General features: G+C 46.1%; 1 protein-coding gene across 2 annotated transcripts in view; it reads right to left on the bottom strand.

The window, feature by feature from the left end:
• Positions 1-20371, bottom strand: part of BLVRA (biliverdin reductase A) — a 220091-nt gene that overhangs the window by 32377 nt on the left and 167343 nt on the right. For both annotated transcript variants that reach the window (XM_078688188.1, XM_078688189.1), the window contains one exon: positions 14443-14614. In XM_078688188.1, the coding sequence (XP_078544314.1) occupies positions 14443-14614 (172 nt within the window). The remainder of the gene's footprint in view (positions 1-14442; positions 14615-20371) is intronic.

Raw genomic sequence — 20371 nt, forward strand, 5'->3', positions numbered from 1 at the left:
GACTGAATTGGTTAATTGGTTTCAATCAGTGCCTGATTTTCGCATTACGCCCGTCACTGCGGGTTCGCAATAGTAGTGCTGTTGGTCAGTGGACGCGTGCGCTGTAAGGTATACATAGATAGCGCAAGCGCATCACAGTGCGTTCAAAATGGTTTGAAACCCCGAAGAGTTTCTGCTCCTTGGCACATGCGCGGTATCGCTAACTTGATAAACGCATGCGCTGTGAGGGTTACATGAGCAGCGCAGGCGCATCATGGTGTAAAGCATACTCGTAATAGTTTGAGGACCTAAGAGAGTTACTGATCCTCAATGCATGCGCGATCCTGCTGTCTCGCTAGAATGAACTGCGCATGCGCTCTGATGAGGACTATAGCCCAACTGAATTCGGGCAAAATCCTCTAACATATGAAGCCCCTGCTAACACATAGTTGCACTATGCCTGACACGAGCGTCTATTCTATAGCGTTGTGCAGATGGAGACAATAAATTGGGGTTGTGGCCCATGTTGAACCCACTAATACATTAAAAAAACTTACAGTAATCATTCACGCAAAGCAGTCGCTAAAAGGTGGCTGGTTGCAACCAATCCTTGTCTGAATGTCAGGGCTTATTTTTCATGGAGTAATGCCCCATAGATGGATTGGAATATAGAAGTGTTGACCTTTGTTATTAATCCATACACTGATGGTCAAACTATATCCATACACCGTGGAGAAAATGACATGTATTCGCGCTACAACTGTATTGCACTACAGATGGCAGCTTAGTAGGACATCTAAATACAGTTTACTACATTGTTGTTGCGGGAAAACCTCCTATACACGGCCCCGAAGACCAACGGCTGTGTTGTGGTCCGTAAATGAAAAAGCTTAGATAGATGTCTAGACAAATTTTACTACAATGATATCCATGGAATATCATCGTTCAAGCCTTTGCTATCACTTTGCAATTTAAAAATCCATTTCTGTTCTTTTACAAATAAGAACCTGGAGACATCGCTTATGTGTGATGGAATAAAGGGGTGTTCTAAAATCACCCACCTCATGTCTTCAGCTGTATGTTTCATGGACAAGAAGTGATTGGTCAGGCGGGTGGACTGTTTGTGACACCGGATAGTACTTTTGTGTTCACTGATCCTGATCTTAATTTTGCGAGTTGTGTGGCCAATGTACCTGAGTGAGCAGGGACATGTTATCATGTAAATAACTCTCTCCGAGTTACAATTTGTGTGTTTTTTGAGTAACCAGGGTATACCCATTCCGAGGTCCACTCTATCTGTTTTGTAGGTCTGGGAACAGACACTACAGGAACCACAAGGGTAGTGACCCTGGACTGGCAGAAGGTTCAACAATGGAGAGGGGACACTTACATCTGCTACATTTAAAATGCCCCAGTGCCTGCATACTGTTTTTTGAATTTTATTGGAGAGAACACTAAATGTGCTTACAAAAGTGAGCCTAAACACTTAGTCAAAAGGGCTTGGAAACGGGCATCTAATAACAATCGAGAGGCCCTTTTGGATTAGCGGTTTGAGAAGGCTCCACTAGATAGGCTCACTTTTGTAAGCACATTTAGTGTCCTCTCCAATAAAATTTAAAAAAACAGTACGCAGGCACTGGGGCATTTTAAATGTAGCAGATATAAGTGTCCCCTCTCCATTGTTCTCCTTTAAGAGAGCACCGAGCCTACGCGATACCCTGGTCCACCGAAGACCGAGGGCACAAACAGTGGATACCACCAACACACTCTGGAACCTTCCGCCAGTCCAGGGTCACTACCCTTGTGGTTCCTGTAGTGTCTGTCCCCAGACCTACAAAACAGATAAAGTGGATCTCAGAATGGGTAAACCCTGGTTACTCAAAAAACACACAAATTGTAACTCGGAGAGAGTTATATACCTGATAACATGTCCCTGCTCACTCAGGTACATTGGCCACACAACTCGAAAAATTAAGATCAGGATCAGTGAACACAAAAGTACTATCTGGTGTCACAAACAGTCCACCCGCCTGACCAATCACTTCTTGTCCTTGAAACATACAGCTGAAGACATGAGGTGGGTGATTTTAGAACACCCCTTTATTCCATCACACAAGCGATGTCTCCAGGTTCTTATTTGTAAAAGAACAGAAATGGATTTTTAAATTGCGAAGTGATAGCAAAGGCTTTAACGATGACATTCCATGGATATCATTGTAGTAAAATATGTCTAGACATCTATCTGAGCTTTTTCATTTACGGACCACAACACAGCCGTTGGTCTTCGGGCCGTGTATAGGAGGTTTTCCCGCAACAACAATGTAGTAAACTGTATTTAGATGTCCTACTAAGCTGCCATCTGTAGTGCAATACAGTTGTAGCGAGAGTACATGTCATTTTCTCCACGGTGTATGGATATAGTTTGACCATCAGTGTATGGATTAATAACAAAGGTCAACACTTCTATATGTCAATCCATCTACGGGGCATTACTCCATGAACAATAAGCCCTGACATTCAGACAAGGATTGGTTGCAACCAGCCACCTTTTAGCGACTGCTTTGCGTGAATGATTACTGTAAGTTCTTTTAATGTATTAGTGGGTTCAACATGGGCCACAACCCCAATTTATTGTCTCCATCTGCACAACGCTGTAGAATAGACGCTCGTGTCAGGCACAGTGCAACTATGTGTTAGCAGGTGCTTCATATGTTAGAGGATTTTGCCCGACTTCAGTTGGGCTATAGTCCTCATCAGCGGTACAAAAGGGGGTGGTAATGGAGGGAGCATCTGAACCAATCAAATACTCACACCCAGTCAAAAGATCTGGGTTTAATCCATCACCGGTCTTTAGCCCCCTCTGCCACCCCAGTTCAGACATGGCTATATGCAAATCAGTCTGACCCTGTGCCTCATGGGAACAGTCCAGCCCGAACTGCCAAGCCATGCCTTCCCTGGACTGGAAACAAGCTTCCGAGGACCGGTTTCTGGCAAGAGTGGGCTAAAGAACGGTGATGGATCAAACCCAGATCTTTTGACTGGGTGTGAGTGTTTGATTGGTTCAGATGCTCCGTCCATCACCACCCCCTTTTGTACCGCTTTGGTCGCCATAAGTGTGGCAGGGTATGCTCAGACGTGAGTCCCTTGCTCACTTTGCCACTGGATTCAAGCAAGCCGGGCTGAAGACGGCTGGAATGCCAGAAACCGGTCCTCGGAAGCTTGTTTCCGGTCCAGGGAAGGCATGGCTTGGCAGTTCGGGCTGGACTGTTCCCATGAGGCACAGGGTCAGACTGATTTGCATATAGCCATGTCTGAACTGGGGTGGCAGAGTGGGCTAAAGAACGGTGATGGATCAAACCCAGATCTTTTGACTGGGTGTGAGTGTTTGATTGGTTCAGATGCTCCGTCCATCACCACCCCCTTTTGTACCGCTTTGGTCGCCATAAGTGTGGCAGGGTATGCTCAGACGTGAGTCCCTTGCTCACTTTGCCACTGGATTCAAGCAAGCCGGGCTGAAGACGGCTGGAATGCCAGAAACCGGTCCTCGGAAGCTTGTTTCCGGTCCAGGGAAGGCATGGCTTGGCAGTTCGGGCTGGACTGTTCCCATGAGGCACAGGGTCAGACTGATTTCCATATAGCCATATCTGAACTGGGGTGGCAGAGTGGGCTAAAGAACGGTGATGGATCAAACCCAGATCTTTTGATTGGGTGTGAGTGTTTGATTGGTTCAGATGCTCCGTCCATCACCACCCCCTTTTGTACCGCTATAGTCCTCATCAGAGCGCATGCGCAGTTCATTCTAGCGAGACAGCAAGATCGCGCATGCATTGAGGATCAGTAACTCTCTTAGGTCCTCAAACTATTACGAGTATGCTTTCCACCATGATGCGCCTGCGCTGCTCATGTAACCCTCACAGCGCATGCGTTTATCAAGTTAGCGATACCGCGCATGCGCCAAGGATCAGTAACTCTTCGGGGTTTCAAACCATTCTGAACGCGCTCTGATGCGCTTGCGCTATCTATGTATACCTTACAGCGCACGCGTCCACTGACCAACAGCACTACTATTGCGCACCCGCAGTGACGGGCGTAATGCGAAAATCAGGCACTGATTGAAACCAATTAACCAATTCATTCCAGTATAAATAGCGTGACAGCGTGCCTGACCGTCACCTCCACTTCCTCTCGGACGCCAGAGAGGGGTACCGACGGATAGGTAGGTCCGGGGCTACTTTACTGTAAGACTCCTGTTTAAAGAGTATTGAGCCCCTTAACCCCGTTAAATGATCGTTCAGGGGCTTTGATACTTTGGGATTTATGACTACAACCCCTTTTGGCATATTATCCTCTTCACTTCAAATAGGGTTTTTGTAGTATACTAAATACATGCTAGAGGTCATTTGGTTAACAGCTCATTTTTACCCTCTTTTTCTTTCATTTATGGTACAGAGTATTCTGCATCATTGACTAGTCTCTGTAGTTTTTCAGCCTCTATGGTCGAGTGACAGGTGTCCATAGCAAACCACTAGGTTTAGTTTAATATAAAGATTGTTTAGCGATTATGCTGGGCACAATAACAAGATGTATTGATCATGTCCATCTTATTTTACATAATAGAGCGGGGCCTCATATTCCCGAGCTGTTGCTGGGTGAGATGAGGCTATTCCCCACAAAAAGCTGGGTGAGTATTTTATTCTACAAAATTACTTTAATCAAGTGGATTGAATAAAACATAAGTTAAATATACTTTTGTTTAGCGGAGTGGATTTCCTCTCCGTTGGTGTGTGTTCTGTGCTGCTTCTTTATGATCACAGGGATATATACAAGCAACTTTATATATATTATGTAATTGTGTATTTTCTTTTCCTTTTTTCGAATTTTTTGATAGGAAAGGATAACATATTTATCTCCACCAGAATACATTGGGGATCCAAGTTCCTGGTAGGATGATATGAATTTTATTAATACACATCCACACTATTCTCACTGGTTCACATTATTGCAGTAGCTTTTTCATCTTTTTGGTCCTGAAGAAAGCCGGACAGTGTTTTCCGCTCGGCTGAAACATGTTGACCTCCCTGCACAACGCCACAGTTTAGTTATACTTTCAGACTATCAGGCGTTATTTTTAACCTTGGCACCTAGACAATCCTGATTAAACTTAATTTTTGTCTTGGTAGTCATTTTTAACTCTCACTCACATCTCTACACTATAGCACTGCACCCCATCAGCACCAATTGAGAAACACCTTGGGTAGAGTTCACCTTTGGTATCCAACTCCGCACCATCATTTGATGGGGTGGGCGTTGTTTGGATCCACCACCCAATCCCACATGATGATGCTGCGCCAGAAGTGTGGGCTGATGGGAGGTTCTCAGCTAGGTGTTATCCTTTTGGTTGCTGTATGACTCCTAGTTTTCTTTAGTTTCTAGCATAGGACACACACCTATTTCTTCTTGTTTGACCGGACATCTCTCCTGTTGTTGTTGTCACCCACAAACTCTGCCAGCCCCTAGGCCCTTGCGACCCCAGCAGCTTCCCACAAACAGCTCCTGTGATGCACAGGAGTCCGCATCCTCCTTTTGCTCATGCCATGGCAGGAGCCACTCCACCTTAGCTCCTGCCGCTGGAGCAGATGTGTAAAGCAGGGTGCATCTGCCACCCCAGGCACGAGCTCCAGGGGCAGCCCAGCCTTGTGGTTTCATTGTGGTGGGCCTTGGAAGATGGAGTTTCCAGGGCTGAATGTTGGCTCAGAAAGGGGGCGCTACACTCTACAGGAAAATGATGAAATACTGGTAATACTGCAAAATACCTCACAGCGACACAGACTCCCTCGCTTTTCTAACTTTAAAGGTTACATTTTCAATTGTACATTACTCTAATCCTGTATTGCCAATTTTGATCATCTACGGCTTGTTTTGCTCCTGGTAGCCAGTCCTAGTCAGGAGCTGAATTTTCAGGCTCCCTACACAAGCCTTCTCCTCTGCCCGGCTCCTGAAGCTCCTCTTGTGCTCGGAGAGGAGCATCATGCAAAGCCCGTTTTCAACCAGCAAGCAGAACACCCTCCTGCAGATATTCCCCAAGTGCCAGAAATGTCTTGCTGTCTTCCAGAGCACATGTGGGGGTCTGGGTGGGAGGCAGTGAGCTCCATGTCTTTCCCCCAAATGGTCCTCAGGACGCATAAAGGAGCCAGCACCATGGTATTTTTGAGTTTTGGTCTCTAAGTGGGGATGGAAAGTTCTAGATGTCATGGTAACTTCACGTTTTCTCTTAAGAGAGCTCCTCTGTGTGCCACAGCTCCGCCCTAGATGGCATCACTTCCTGTTCCTTCTAAGCAACATTTGAAATGCGAGCTCCTACTTTTTTGGCTCCAGAGGTCTGGCCCTCCAATTTGTTCTAGTGAGCCTGGGCTGCACCAGCCCAGGTGCAATGTGACAAGCTAATTTTCAGATACTGATTTCCCACACACCCCATTCCACTCCCAGGAAAAGAGCCAATCACAGATAACTGCTGTGTGGGTAAGGCCTTTGTTCCCTCTGCTTTGGAGCTGAATAATTTGGCCCAACAGGGGGGACAACGGCCTGATATCTGATTATGAGCAGAGCCAGAAATATATGATAAATCCTGAAGTCCCATGAGAAGTGGTTGTAGTGTGTTGAAAACTGGAAGTTCTAGCTCTGCATGTATGTTTTACGCCAATTTGACACCTTGCTGGACTGTGTAGGGCCAGATGAGGGGAGAGGAGCTGGCCTAATGGCTAAGGCGCTCGACCTCAGACCTGGGGATCTGGGTTCGAGTCTCGGTAACGACGCCAAAACCTCCTGTGATTCTGGGCAAATCACTTAATCTCCCCGTGCCTAAAAATGAAAGTGTGTTCTCATGTAAAAAAAAAAAAAAAAAAGTAACTTGTGCTAAGTAAAGCGCTCTGATACCTGATTCGGTTCGGGTCTAGTTCGCGCTATATAAAACTCCCCAAAAAATTTAAAAAAATGGAGTGAGACCGCACTTTAGGGCGAATTCATCTATATGAACATTACAATGAAATACTACAAATTTTCCCGTAAGTTCAACAACCCTATACTATGAATCCCAGTACTATAAGGCCAAACCCAGGTTAGAACCAATCCTTGCAGAGTCCCTTCTGCGACAAGCTGCCTATGCCCAATTACTCGACTGCGCATGATGTTAGTCATACACGTGCAGGCCGCACTCATGCACACAAGCAGCAGCGGTGCGTCCATTGGGGCGTAGGGGCGTAGCCCCACTAAGCCTGGTGGACGCACCTGCGGCTGCAGCAGAGAGAGTCTAGAGAGCACCTAAATAAATACAGCATAAAAATACAGCGGCGCTTCAATCGGGTGTTCTGACCGGGACAGACCCGATGGAAGAGGGAGTGCACAGGGGGTGGGGCTGGGTTACGTTACAACAACATTACATCACAGTGTCACACAGTCTGGACTGCGCATGAGGAATTCAGGAGGAAACTTGCCCGCGCATGCGCTTTACCTAAATTAGCCGTCAACTTCGTCAAGTAGGGGACCGAAGGGGCCAGGGGCAGGGGGGTGTGTCTTTGGCTGGGCCCCGTCCTTTATGAAGGCGCCAGGGCGAGGAGACTGTGTGACCCCCTAGCCGATCCTGGCGCTTATGCAGCGCCAGGATTGGCTGGTCCACCTCGCCGAAATACAGGCAATCCATCATTGGATGCTGGCGCGTGGGTGGGTGGACTGATTGGCCATGATTCATTCGGGGACGTGCGCCGGTGCGCGCCGTGACGTTTCCTAGTTGTGCGGCTGTAGGGCGGGGGCTCCCTCTCTGTCTCCTCGTGCGTGCAGCAGGGCCAGGCAGCAGCCAGCAGACCGTCACTCACTGACTCTTCTCTGACGGACTCAGTCTCTCTCTGACACAGCACAGCACCACTGAGTGAGTTGTTCGTCGTGGTCGTGGACCGGCCGTCACTCAGACCGTCACTCACGTCACTCGAGCTGTGGTTAGTACTAGTGGTTTTGTTGGTTTTCGTGTAGGCCTGCCTGCCGTACCCTGCATGACTCTAGCCCTCCCGATTACAAACATTCAGACCTACATATGCATACGGATGCCCAGGGCACCAGGGAGCTCCCAGGCCATGTTAAGGGCATGCCCTTCGGTCTCCTCCCTCTGATTGGTCACGAACCCCTGGGTATTCACAATGCACGAGAAAGGGTGTTGCAATCACATTCAGCATCGCCGGCCAGAGCTAGGCCGCTCCGCTCCTCTGCGTGAGTGGGAACCCGCTGCTGCAGGCAGGCTGGCAGGGTGGAAGGAGGCGGGGGCGGCGCAGGCTGACCAGTAATTTCTGGGTATGTTTTATGGAGGAGGAAATTGCCAGTGATTCGGGAACTCGAGAGACAAATTTAGGAAGTGCTATGTGATGTGGGGCTGAGTCAGCATGGCAGGCTGGGCTCCCCCGCTCATGGGTGGGCCGCACTCTTCTTCCTGCGAGGGCCTCTCACTCTAATTCCTTGTGCATGACAGGGCTGCCCCTTTTATCTCATCCTCCTCCGGGACCCCTCAACTCAGCCAGGCTTCTCCGGCTAATAAACCGGCCTCCTGGCTGCTGCCTCGGCAGCACACGGTGCAGGTGGAGGGGCCACTCACACGGGACCTGCGGCAGGCTGCGGGCAAAGGGCCGGCGACAGGGAGCACAGGCCTGCAGGGGGCACCCTCGGGCCGCCACTTCTTCGAGGCCAGTAGGACTGGGTAGGATCAGCAGGTTTATTGGCATACTGGAGAGCAGGGCGGGCAGTAGAGCGGCTAACAAGAGCAGGGGATAGGCCAGTAGAGTGGCTAATAAGAGCAGGGGATAGGCCAGTAGAGTGGCTAACAAGTGCCCCTGGAAGGCCGGTAGGGCGGGGTGGGATCAGCAGATATAGTGGCAGACGTTAGAGCACGGGCTGGGCAGTAGACTGTCTCTGGAGCGTCAGTACTAGGGCTGGAGTGTGGACAGTTGATTGGTTCCCCTCAGAGCCTCAGTCAGTAGCTCTGGAAGGCCGGGAGGGCATCAGTAGATTTACTTGAGGACCGTAGAGCTGGGGCAGCGGATCTGACAAGTCACTGCTTACAGAAGGTCCGACAGACCTTTGCATGATATAAACTGCCCTCATGCCAGTGCCTCTGAAAGGCTGCTCGGGCTGGGGCAGGGTTATAGTTCTGCTTAAAATTGTTTTCCTTCCTTGTGCTCTACAAACCAATGTCAATAATGTCAATCCTTGTACAAAATGACGCAAGCTGGTATTGCCCTATTTTCTATGTCACTAGAATAAGAATTGGGGTTAATAGACTTTCTATCGAAATGCCTTTCAAAATTGAAAAATTGAGAAAAGTGAATTTGCTCCATACATTTTTACCAGAAGGCAGCTGTAACCTTGTTATCCACAATTGTCCTCGGCGCAGGACCTTCGGTAATGTGTTAAAGTAAAGGCCAAGGGGCGTCTCTTTGAATGTGGAAAAAAGTGGCATACCTGTGGTGCAAAGGGCGTGTAAATAAGCCCCCCTGTTTGCTCCATTCACTGTTGCACAGGCAGAGAAAAACGCAACTCCATTCCCTGTACCACAGGCAGAGAAAAATGCAAAATGATTTTGGGACGATTTTTTCCCACAGCTGCAAATCGTAACGCAATGACAGCTCTGGAGACAATGCCATTTCCCTCCCTCGGTAATATATGACCTACTCCCAGTCTTTCATCACATCTCAAGGAACCGTCTTCTGAAACATGTCTGTGACTGAGGCAGCATGCCGCAGCCCCCCCAAATCAGCCACAGAAACGGCATTTCAAGAAAGGGCAGCCCAAAAGCATTTTGAACAAGGCACATCGATGTTCTGGTCCGATTGAGCTCGCGTAGCATGTTCACGCTGCTGCTCCCTGAAGCAGTCTTGGTGCAGGGGGGGTGCTGTGCAAACTCGTCCTCACCTTCCTTCGTTACTGAACCCTCTTTACTCTGAGGTAATTCTGTTTCCTACTTCCCTCGCTCTCATGCTCCAGCTGCAGCGCTTGGAAGTGCTGGCTGCAGGTTATGGTTGAAGCCAATTCCCACAGCGAAGAACTGAATACCATCCGTTTTTGACTGCGCCTATTTTTTTAGTTTTATCTAGCGTGAACTAGACCCAAGGCATGGGGTATCAGAGCGCTTTACATGAACACCAGTTTCGGTTCAGATGAACACATTCATTATAAATGTTTTTTGTTTGGTAGTTGCCCAGAATCACAGGATGTGCAGCGTGGTTGCCGAGAAAGTTTCCCAGGTCCGAGGTCCACCGCTCTAGCCGTAAGGCTACATCTTGCAGGGACGGGAATCGTTAATAATGATAGCATCTAGCATAATATTATCAAAATGTTTGCACAATAGTAATGTGTATGTTATTGATGGCTGCGCCTGCAAATGACGCAATGTTGTTTGAAAAGTAAAGTGTCTGTCTTCAAAAAGTGTGATCGTTGTCATTTCTGAGGGAATGGCTGTACATAGATTTAATTTACAAAACACGGAAGAAATGTGGCATTTAAAGCTAACGTCCTAGCTTAAAACAGGTGACTATTCCTTTAAGTTCGATTGAAATATAGCTCTTCTTTATTTGTAGTCTCGGACAGGTGCATGTCAAAGACTATAAACATTAAAAATCGACATTAAAAATTCGAAACGGCTCCATGAAGTTCACAACGGCTGTCTGCACTTTCCCCTTATCGGGTTGATGAGAAAACGTGTCCTTCATGTTATACATGATGTCAATCAAGAGGTAATTAGGAATTGCCATGTGTGCAATGCAATCACTGCAAGTGCCTGATAGAAAGAACAAATTATGGTTTGGGTAGCTTGTGAATTTTCAGGGCTTTACAGATTTTGTATTGGAACAATACGTTCTTAGATGCTAAAGTGAGGCGCTTCCCGGTTCCACACAAAAAGACATGAAATGATGTGATGCCGAAGCTGCTCATAGGCTAAGGCAGGCCCACTGAACCCTGATAATTGCCGCATTTCACTGTTTAAACAGTAGCCAGGGAGGCCACTTCCTTCCTTGCATTAGGACCCTTGATACTGGTTACCTTTGTCCCTGTATTTTAAAACAAACAAGCTGCAACTAGTGAAACTCCATGCTGTCCATCATAATCACCAGTCCACGTGCTGGGCACATTAACTGCATGGGAATTAAGTGCTTGACGCTTCTCATGCCCCATTACAACCACTGGCCTACATGTGCTCGTATGCCAAGAGCTGTGGACTAAAAACACAGGACTGGCTAAAATTCACCCAGATGGCCAGGGGTCAATGGCCAGCTGTGCATGCTCTCACTCACTACTCATCATGGAACATCTAGTTGGGGATCTTGCACTCACCTTTGTTGCTGGAGTCTGGGCACTTGCCTCTCCGCCCAAGTATCTGAGACATGCCAGCAATCGCACAGAAAGCCCCCTCTAACATCCCCAGAGTAGCCTTCGATGCAAACCCATGGTCGAGCTACACTGATGGAATTGCTTCCTTGGAGACCGCTATTGCCATGATCCTTTGGTCAACAGGACCAGTGTTTCTTGACTAGTTTAGGGAGATCGGCCCATACTGCCGCAGGGTGACAATGTCTACATTTTCATGCTATCATGAGCATTCCATCCTTTTGCATTCCCAGTAAGGTTCAGCTGGTGTTGGGAAATCTGTAAAATGTTGTTGTAATTAATTAACTAGCTATCTGGTCAAAGTTAAAGTGTGCTTCACTGAAGCCTGTATTTGCCATCAATCATAAGGGGTTTCGATGTGCCTCATTAATAGCAGGTAATCTTGCGACACTCTGTGATTGTACTATTTTGTAACCTATTAGTACATGGGTTGCATTGCAAAGGGCATTCCCGCTCACTTACAATTCATGTGAAAATTGAACATCTTGCATTTATGAAAGAAAACTGTGCACTTACTCCCACAATAAGACTCCATGTGCTCCTACTCCTGCATGGTGAGTAAGTTATCACCATCCTTGTCAATTCAACTTTCCTGTTACCTGTCTTACTTCCTGCAGCTCGAGCCATCAGCCAAGCCAACAACTAAATGTAAAGGATGAAGGGGTACTTTGCTGTGTGTGGTGCATGTTGGACGAAGAACATTCATGGATTTGCTTAATGAATGTTGAGTGGCCTTCTCACGTGTTGGCTAGCATGCTGTGTGTGGTTTTTGTATATATGCTGACACACTCCCTTTCCAAGCTACATAAACCATTAAACATTAAAAGTGAATGCTGCTACTTGTTGGTTGAATACAAAAAATTCTGATTGAGGTAAGAAATGCATTGTTATCTCTGTCTTTAAAAGTTTTGTAGTGTTTGTTCTATTTGGAGACTACGCAGATTTGCTCACCTTTGTTCACTGGCCGGACCTGTCTCCCGCAGGGTGAACGATTCGTTGCTTGTGTTGCCTATCAAACCTTTCCCCTTGGCAAATTGCGAAAACCTTCATACCATTTATGTTTTGGTACTTGCGTGGACCTATGTGAAGTGTGTACAAAGCTCAGCTCAACCAGAATCACGGTAACAGCGCATTGCGCTGCCTCTTTTATATTCAGTATATTGTAAGACTGTTTTTCTTTCCCCGCCTTTCCTTGTTTTGTTTCCCTGTTTTCCCCTTGCTTGCCATTCGTTACTCTAGAGTCTAATATTCAGTATATTGTAAGACTGTTTTTCTTCCCCCGCCTTTCCTTGTTTTGTTTCCCTGTTTTCCCCTTGCGTGCCATTCGTTACTCTAGAGTCTAATAGAGTCGGAAGGCCGTAGGGGAAGACTGTGGACTTTTCTTCAAGTTCCTGACGCTCCTGCGGAACGAACCTGGCAACCATTACACTGCTGTGTAACTTCTTCTACTCTTAGAGCTGAGATTTCCATGAAAGTCTTATAGTCTGAATTCAGCACCTGAGCATAATAGGACAGAATGTATGAAGATCTGTGGTAATACTGAATAAGCAGCTACCTAAGTTATGCCATCTATTAATGTAATAACTGCACTTTCACAATTGCTTTATTAACCTTCCTGCTTTCTCAAATTTGCTTGAAAATGCACGATTTTTCTTCTTTTTTTCAAAATTGTTTGGGGGGGGTTATCCCCCAAAACCCCCCGTTTGGGGTTCGGGCTCGCTCGCTGCGCTCGCTCGCAACGTGCTGTATGCTAATTAGTTTGCGCCCCACCACTTTAAAATCTCACCCACCGCCCCTGCGCACAAGCTTATGCACATCTGTAAATAGCCCAGTGCCTTTCACCCCAGCTGCGCCACAGTGGCCTCATCTTGAAAGTCTGACACTGCTGGTTAACAAACTTAGTGCAATCAGCATGAATTTATCATGAGTGAGACTAGCCAAGAACCAGGTCATCAAAAGAGAAAAATGATTGTGGAATAAATCGGAGGGAATCCATTTGCAACAAAGATTTATCTGCTATTTGTATGGTATCTAATCTTGCCAATGACAAATTTGAGAGCTTCTGTGCATGTGTGTGCTTTAAATGACAAATCTGCATGAGGCTGCTCCCAAAAAGAAGTGGTGTAGCAGGCAAAAGATTATGAACTGGAATGTAGTGATTTCCAGCAGCTGAGAATTTTATAAGCACTACTCCCATCCCCTTTGTTGCTTTACTGTTATGTCAGACCTTTCAACTCACGCATTGCCACCATGTGTCACACGATATCGGCTCCCTTCACAAGGTCCCCCGGTGAGGAGCTGATTTCACACTGTATGTACACAAATAGCTGAAGACCCCTGTAGACTGCAGGTTTCCAGCTAATAGTTTGTGGGCTCTGTGCAGCCTATGTCCATTACTGTGTGTGAAATCTACTCAGAACATAAGCAACAGAACATTTTTGTTTGTTAGGTATTGGAGGGAGGGGCAGTGAATTTAAAGTGCCTCAGGCTGTGCTTGGCACAAAGTCCCATCTATTTCTCACACAATTAAACATTTCTGCAGGTTGGCAGGTCTGTTACACCCTAAATGCAAAGAGTATGGCCCTACAGAATTCAGCACTCGCTGAGCTATATGATCCAAACTGCATCTTACTGAAGAGGCCCAACAAGGCAGAAATCATTCTAGGGATACATGTGTTGGTGTTCAGAGGAGACATGATTTGGTGATTGGTCGGAACTATACCTACTGGAGCAGGTCCTAGACTAAATTGCGTATGCTGTCCCCAATAACGGAGGGGCACAGTGGGTAACAAAATATTGGGCTGCAATTTCACCCATCACCTCTTCATGTTTTATATTTAGAAAGACATAATTAGTTGTCACCTAGTTGATTACATTAGCTTCCGTACAGACTGAAGAATGTTCAAGAGGAAATGTTGCTATGAATACAAATGAAGTGTCAGCGGTTTAGTTCTGTACATTTATGTATATATTAACATTTATCTTTAACACCAAAAACCACCAGCTATTTTACAGACTCATTGCCATCTTTATGCTACTAACCTTTTGTTTGCAGTCTGCAAATGTGCAGTCATTTTAAAATACTTATTCTCCTCCTGTTTCTCTCTAGTGGCCGAGGTCACTGTGAGGTCTCCAAACAGGTCAACTAACCAAGTAAGGCGAGCTATCCCACTGAAGGAAGGAAATCCAGAGCGATGCTCGTCCAGGTATCCCCCTGTAAGATGAAGAAGCTTTATAGCTGAGAAAAACATTCTGCTCTCATTGCTTATAGAAACTGGTGGCATCATTTATAATATACATTTCATGAGCTGTGACTATCACAAAACAAGAATGAGCAAATCTTATTGACACTAAAGTATATAAAGGGACAAGAATGGCATATGAGAGTTGCAGAGATAAGAAAGCTAGAATGTCCCTGTGTGTACACTCCTTTAAGCTGCCTCTTAACTATTAATGTAATATATTCTATTTAGACAACACTAATGTCAGTGGTAACAATTTGCTTAGATGTTACGTTAGGAAGGATTAATTGTACCTTGTATCATTATGCAAAATCATGCCAGCTCTATACTTACTGGCTGTAAATACACTTTGGGCCTTATTGCGACTTAGGCGGTGAGGCGCCGGGTCCGCACCACTACCGCACCACAAAATCCGTGATAAGACCGCCCGCCAGATTAGGAGTTTCCTCTTGTCTGGCGCGCTTTTTTTTAATGTTCCTACGACAGTGCCCTGAAAGTAGGCACTGCAGTGGGAATGGCAAAACAGTTCCTGCACGGCTTGGACTGAAAAGTCCAGGCTGTGCAGGAACTGGTGTGCATGCACACGGGGTAGCACATGAAGTGCCCCCTGTGTGCATCCACATGCTGAGGAGGCACAAGGAGCCTTGCAGTGCCCCTAAGTCGGGTGTGGAGGGTATATAGGCGCTCATATAGTATTCACACCAATTTTAGTAAACAAAATAAGCAATTTTAATTGTCCTACGGTGCATCCAAAGGAGGGAAAAACACCCTAATTCCCCAAAACTCAATCAGAGATTGAACAAAAGTATTCAAGCCCACAGCACCAGGGTCCGATTAGTGGTATAGATATGACTCGCATAACACGATAACATGGGGAACTAGATGTTATTTTATTATAATATGTACCACATTATGAGAGTATTAGCCAATATTCTTGTTTTATTATGGATGCCTTTTGAATAGCTTATAATGTATGTCATGTAACAGAGGAAATAATAAGTGAAGTATAGACATTGAGTATATTTTGCAATTAGTTAAGAATATGTTGAGTCAATTTTATGCATTTGTACTTATGTTGGATCACGAATTTTGCTTTGACTTGCCCTTTTGCACTGGGTTAGGATTGATGTGGGCTTGCATCACCAAAAAATGTTATTGTTCATGTATTATATACTACAACCCTGATATTTGTATTACTTCCAGCCCTGAGGAAGTCATAGGGTCATACCGTATCACGACGAAACGCGTTGGCTTAAGGGAGTGGAAGACCATGTGATATTAAAGAAGAAACAAAAGCCCAATATACTATTCTTTTTTTTTCCCACATTGTTGTATTAAATGCTGTATAAGACACGAGTGCTTCAAAGATTGTGAATATCCTTGCAGTGCCCCCTTTGTTTTCTCCATACCACAGTATTCATGGTGGAGGAGCCTCCCTAACACCTCCAGCAGAGAGGAAACTCGTAATATGCTTGGCTGGACCATGGCAGTCCCGCCAAGCATATTACGGCCTCCTGACCGCCGCAACACCACAAGGTAACGGCGGTTCCCTGGCAGCTGTGGTGGTCCGACCACCTGAATCGTAATAGGGTGGCCGGGAGACCGCCACTGTCGCCCCCTCACGAGTCTGGCAGCCCAAGGACCGACAGACTCGTAATCAGGCCCATAATGTCTACTGTGAAAGAGAGTATAAGTGGGAAGAAGTAATGTGGGTCCCGGCATCATTACATTCAAGTACTTACCTAATAATTAGATATCCAAGGATGGGGGACTATTGGGCGATGGCACAACTATCTGAAACAAGGACCAATGTGGAGGGCCTCTGCTCTTTACAATCAAACATAACATTCTCATAATTTTTCCTTTATGCATAAAGGGTCCACCGTATTTTTGGTTTCTGGTAATAGTGTGTGGGGTTGCGATACTGAGGAACCCATGAAACTGACGAGCTGGCGTTTTTCAGAAACATCCTTGGTGTGCCCTTAGATTGTGAAGATGCTCTACTGGTCCCCACATCCAGTAGTCCTGAGGGAATAGCCAGGACCAGCTCCTCCATTTGATTAGAGGAGCGCCGCCCCACAGCTGAAAAATAAAATAGTAATAAAGTTTATTTATTACCATTTTATTTTTCAGCAACCCATCCCGAATTAAGTGTTAGGAACGATGGGGCCATTGCTGCTGAGTGGCAGCAGCAGGGAGCTTTGCGCCAAAGTTTAAAATGAGCATGTCTCTTTGGCCGGCCGTCTTGCGTCGGCGCACCAGACATGCACATTTTAACTTTTCTAACCTAGCTGTGTTAGACAGCAGGTTTAGAGAAAGCGCAGACCTCCAGTGAGTAAGGCTGCTCCCTCCAATCATGGTGCTGCTCTCATGCTGTGAGAGAAGTGCCAGGATTGAGTAGTGCAGTTTCCTGGGTCCGGAGTTTCGAGAAGACACTCGAGTGAGGAGGACGTCGCTCTGCAAGCCAGGAAGGTAAGTCTATTTTATTTATTTATTTATTTATTTAGTGCCTGTCTCACCACCCTCGGTACATGCCAGCTGCCACTGTGAATAGCACACCCTTCATCCACCTGCAAACGCCCTGGCTGGAAGTAGCATTATAGGTTTTGCGGTGGGGAACTTGTGTGCACAGGATATTTATTACAATCACTAGCAGTGTACCTGTTGTCAAGATGACCCTCAGATTATCGCAAACATCTTTATATATATATATATATATGAGAATGATATTTCGATATTTCGACAGCGGATGTTTTGCACCGAGAACAAGAACAGACATACCTTCCTTTTCCCATTCCTTTGTCAACAGTCCTTGACTGAAGGGAGTGCAAAAGGTTTACTGCCAGAACAGGCCCCTTGAGGCTGCACATGGCCAGTTGCATATAAGCAGAGGCCAGCATAGGAGAGGGAAAGAGGTTCCCTCCCTAAGGTCCTCTAAGGAGGGAACCCCTGCCCAGCCTAGTTGGTTAACTTTACAAACTTAAGGATGGATGGGAAGTGAATGGAAGTGAGCTGCAGCACAACTTTCAAGACTGGAAATATACGCTTCAGCTCCAGTTCAGCTGAAGGAACTGTCCCTCGGAGACAGAGCTACATGCAGTCAGCTGCAGTGCTTTCAAAATGTGGAGCAAGGTGCTTCCTTTTCCCTTGGTTTAAAAAAAAAAACCTCAGTGTACGACCCTGTTGCAGTTCTGATAGCCTGCCCTGCTGCCGGCCACACCTATGTGCATAATGAACTAATTGAATGAAAGACTTTTTAAAGCACTAATGTTTGCTTTAGGGCATAATAGCACTAGAACTGACAACTATCAGTCACAGAGAAAAGAGTAAGCAAAATAGGTAAATTCTAAATAATTTTCTGAGATTTCTATAGATGGACATCTTACGCAGATAAAACAAGACAGTATTCAAAAGAGAAGGGACAATTACAGAAAATGTGCGCCCCCAACAAGGTTGTAGGAAGCAGGACACCGCCAATAGAGACCGTGAACCTGACAGAAGGAGCCACTCACGGATATATATGGACGGCAGATTCTGCAAAGTGAAAAAGACACACCCATAATTCACTCTGTAACAAAAACATAGCATATGTTTAGCTTCAAGAAGATACTACTGATAAAATACAAACTAGTTGACAGACACTCCTAGCTGGTTCCATGAGTTAAGAGATTTGGACACAGCACCCCAGAATCCTTCTCTACTCCTCATCAGAGACTGGAGGAGATCTCATTCAAGAACCTACTGAAGGAATTGAGTGTGGGCTCATTATTGATTATGCATTGCAAGCACCCCCTTCATGTACTTTGATTGTTTTTGTTGATTTTCAGACCCTCCTGCGTTACTGAGATTCAACACCCAGTTGGTCTGTATGCAATATATAGCAAGACTGAAAAGAACTATGTGGACCTAGTGTATGTTCTTTGTTTTGCTGGGCTCACACACTGTTCATTGACCCTTGGCTCAAACTATGGTTTGCCCTACTTCATCATTACGTTTGGCCTTCCTATGAGTGGAGCTGCTGATCCAAAGTTTACAAAACCCCAAGTCACGAAGTGTCCATATGTTAAAGAGGCCAACACTATCTAACCTTAAACCAAGAGATTGATGTATCCTCCCATACACTTTAAACCACTTTCTCAAACTGTATCTTGTGCACGATTACTGTAACATTTCTGTTTGATTTGCCAATAAGTCATTTTTATTTTATTGGTTTTGGGTGTTACACTAGGATAGCAAATGGCAATGGTTTGCATAACGGATGCAAAGATTTCAGTTTGACTTGTGAAACATGCTGTTTTACCGTGATTGTATGGTGTTGTTTTGGGTTTCTCATTTTCAGTATTGTTCCAGTGGTCATGCTCATCTATTGATCACAAACAGTCTTCATCACTTTATCTCATTATCATTGTATTATTTGTCATTATTGTTTTTATTAGTCAGTGTATGCATTTACTATTTGATCATCGCTTTATGGTACATTTATTTAATAATGAGATTGTATTATAGTGTTGTCTCTTTAGAAAAATGTTAAACCCTGGCTGGAAATTCTCATCTTTAATTCCACTTTGATAACTGTGTTGTATTGAACCATAACTCGACCCTATACCATCAATCAACAGATCAGAGCAGCGAGCATCTCAAGACACCGCATGTTCCCATTTGTCCCAAGTTATTAATAATCAATATGATACTATTACGTGCACCACACCAACCCACCTGTTGCTCCAAAGGTGCGACAGCAAGATCAATTTGAATCAAATCTCACAAAAGTCTAGTTCCAAATTCCATGTGTTCCAAAACGTCTTTATTTTCTTTGATGATTAAAATGAGACAGGATGGAGGAGGCGTGGCCAAGCAAGATAGCCGGGTGGACGTGATCCACACCGGCTCTGCTGCCATGATGCTTTTCTAAGCGCATTATGAAGCACAGTTACACAGCAGCACACAGCATCAGTGGCCAATCGGCCTAGGGCGAGGCCAGAAGGAGATTTCTGCCCCCACTTGTGGAGGTATACGGTGGACAGAAGGCGCTGGAAGGAAAGTTCGACACCAACTAAGATGCGGCACAGGACTCAAACACAAACTCGGCAGGGAGATAGCCCGCGGGGCCATCCCAGCCGTCCCAGCAATACCAGTGCTATAACGAAGCCAGCAGAGGAACTGAGCATCCCAGGAGGAAGCAAATTACCCAATCCTGCAGTCACCCGCTGGTGGCACCCACGAGCAGGAGCACTTTCAACCACAGTTAAGAGGAAATGGAGTCCCGATGCCACGAGAAACGTGAAATGGTGAGTGGGAGGCATCGGCTTGACCACAAGCACCCTCGGACTTACGCGGTGGGAGCCCATGGCCGAACTCTTCGCCACATGAAGTAGGAGACAGCCTTGCCTGACTCCAAAATGGCAGTCCCGTGAGGCAGCGGCAGTGTGCAGAAGGGGGGCCTGCAGTAGGGCTCCCCGAATGAACACCTATGTTGACACAACGGAGCATCTCGAGGCCTGTAATCAGGGAGACAGCGGGACGAACTCAGCGCGGTAGCGCCAAAGTTAAAGCTTCACCCTGCCTGACCTTATCACGGGGAGGGTTTAACTGGGGCCGGTGATAGAAATCCTTAATGCACATTGGGAACGGCACCTCCCTAGGGGAGTCGGGAAGGCGCCCAGCTCGCGTACTCAGAGCCAAGGGAAAAGGCGGCAAGTACGGCCTGTCGCATGCTGTGGAGCGTCTAG

Source organism: Lissotriton helveticus, chromosome 4_1 (assembly GCF_964261635.1).
Source record: "Lissotriton helveticus chromosome 4_1, aLisHel1.1, whole genome shotgun sequence".
In the NCBI taxonomy this organism is placed as follows: Eukaryota; Metazoa; Chordata; class Amphibia; order Caudata; family Salamandridae; genus Lissotriton; species Lissotriton helveticus.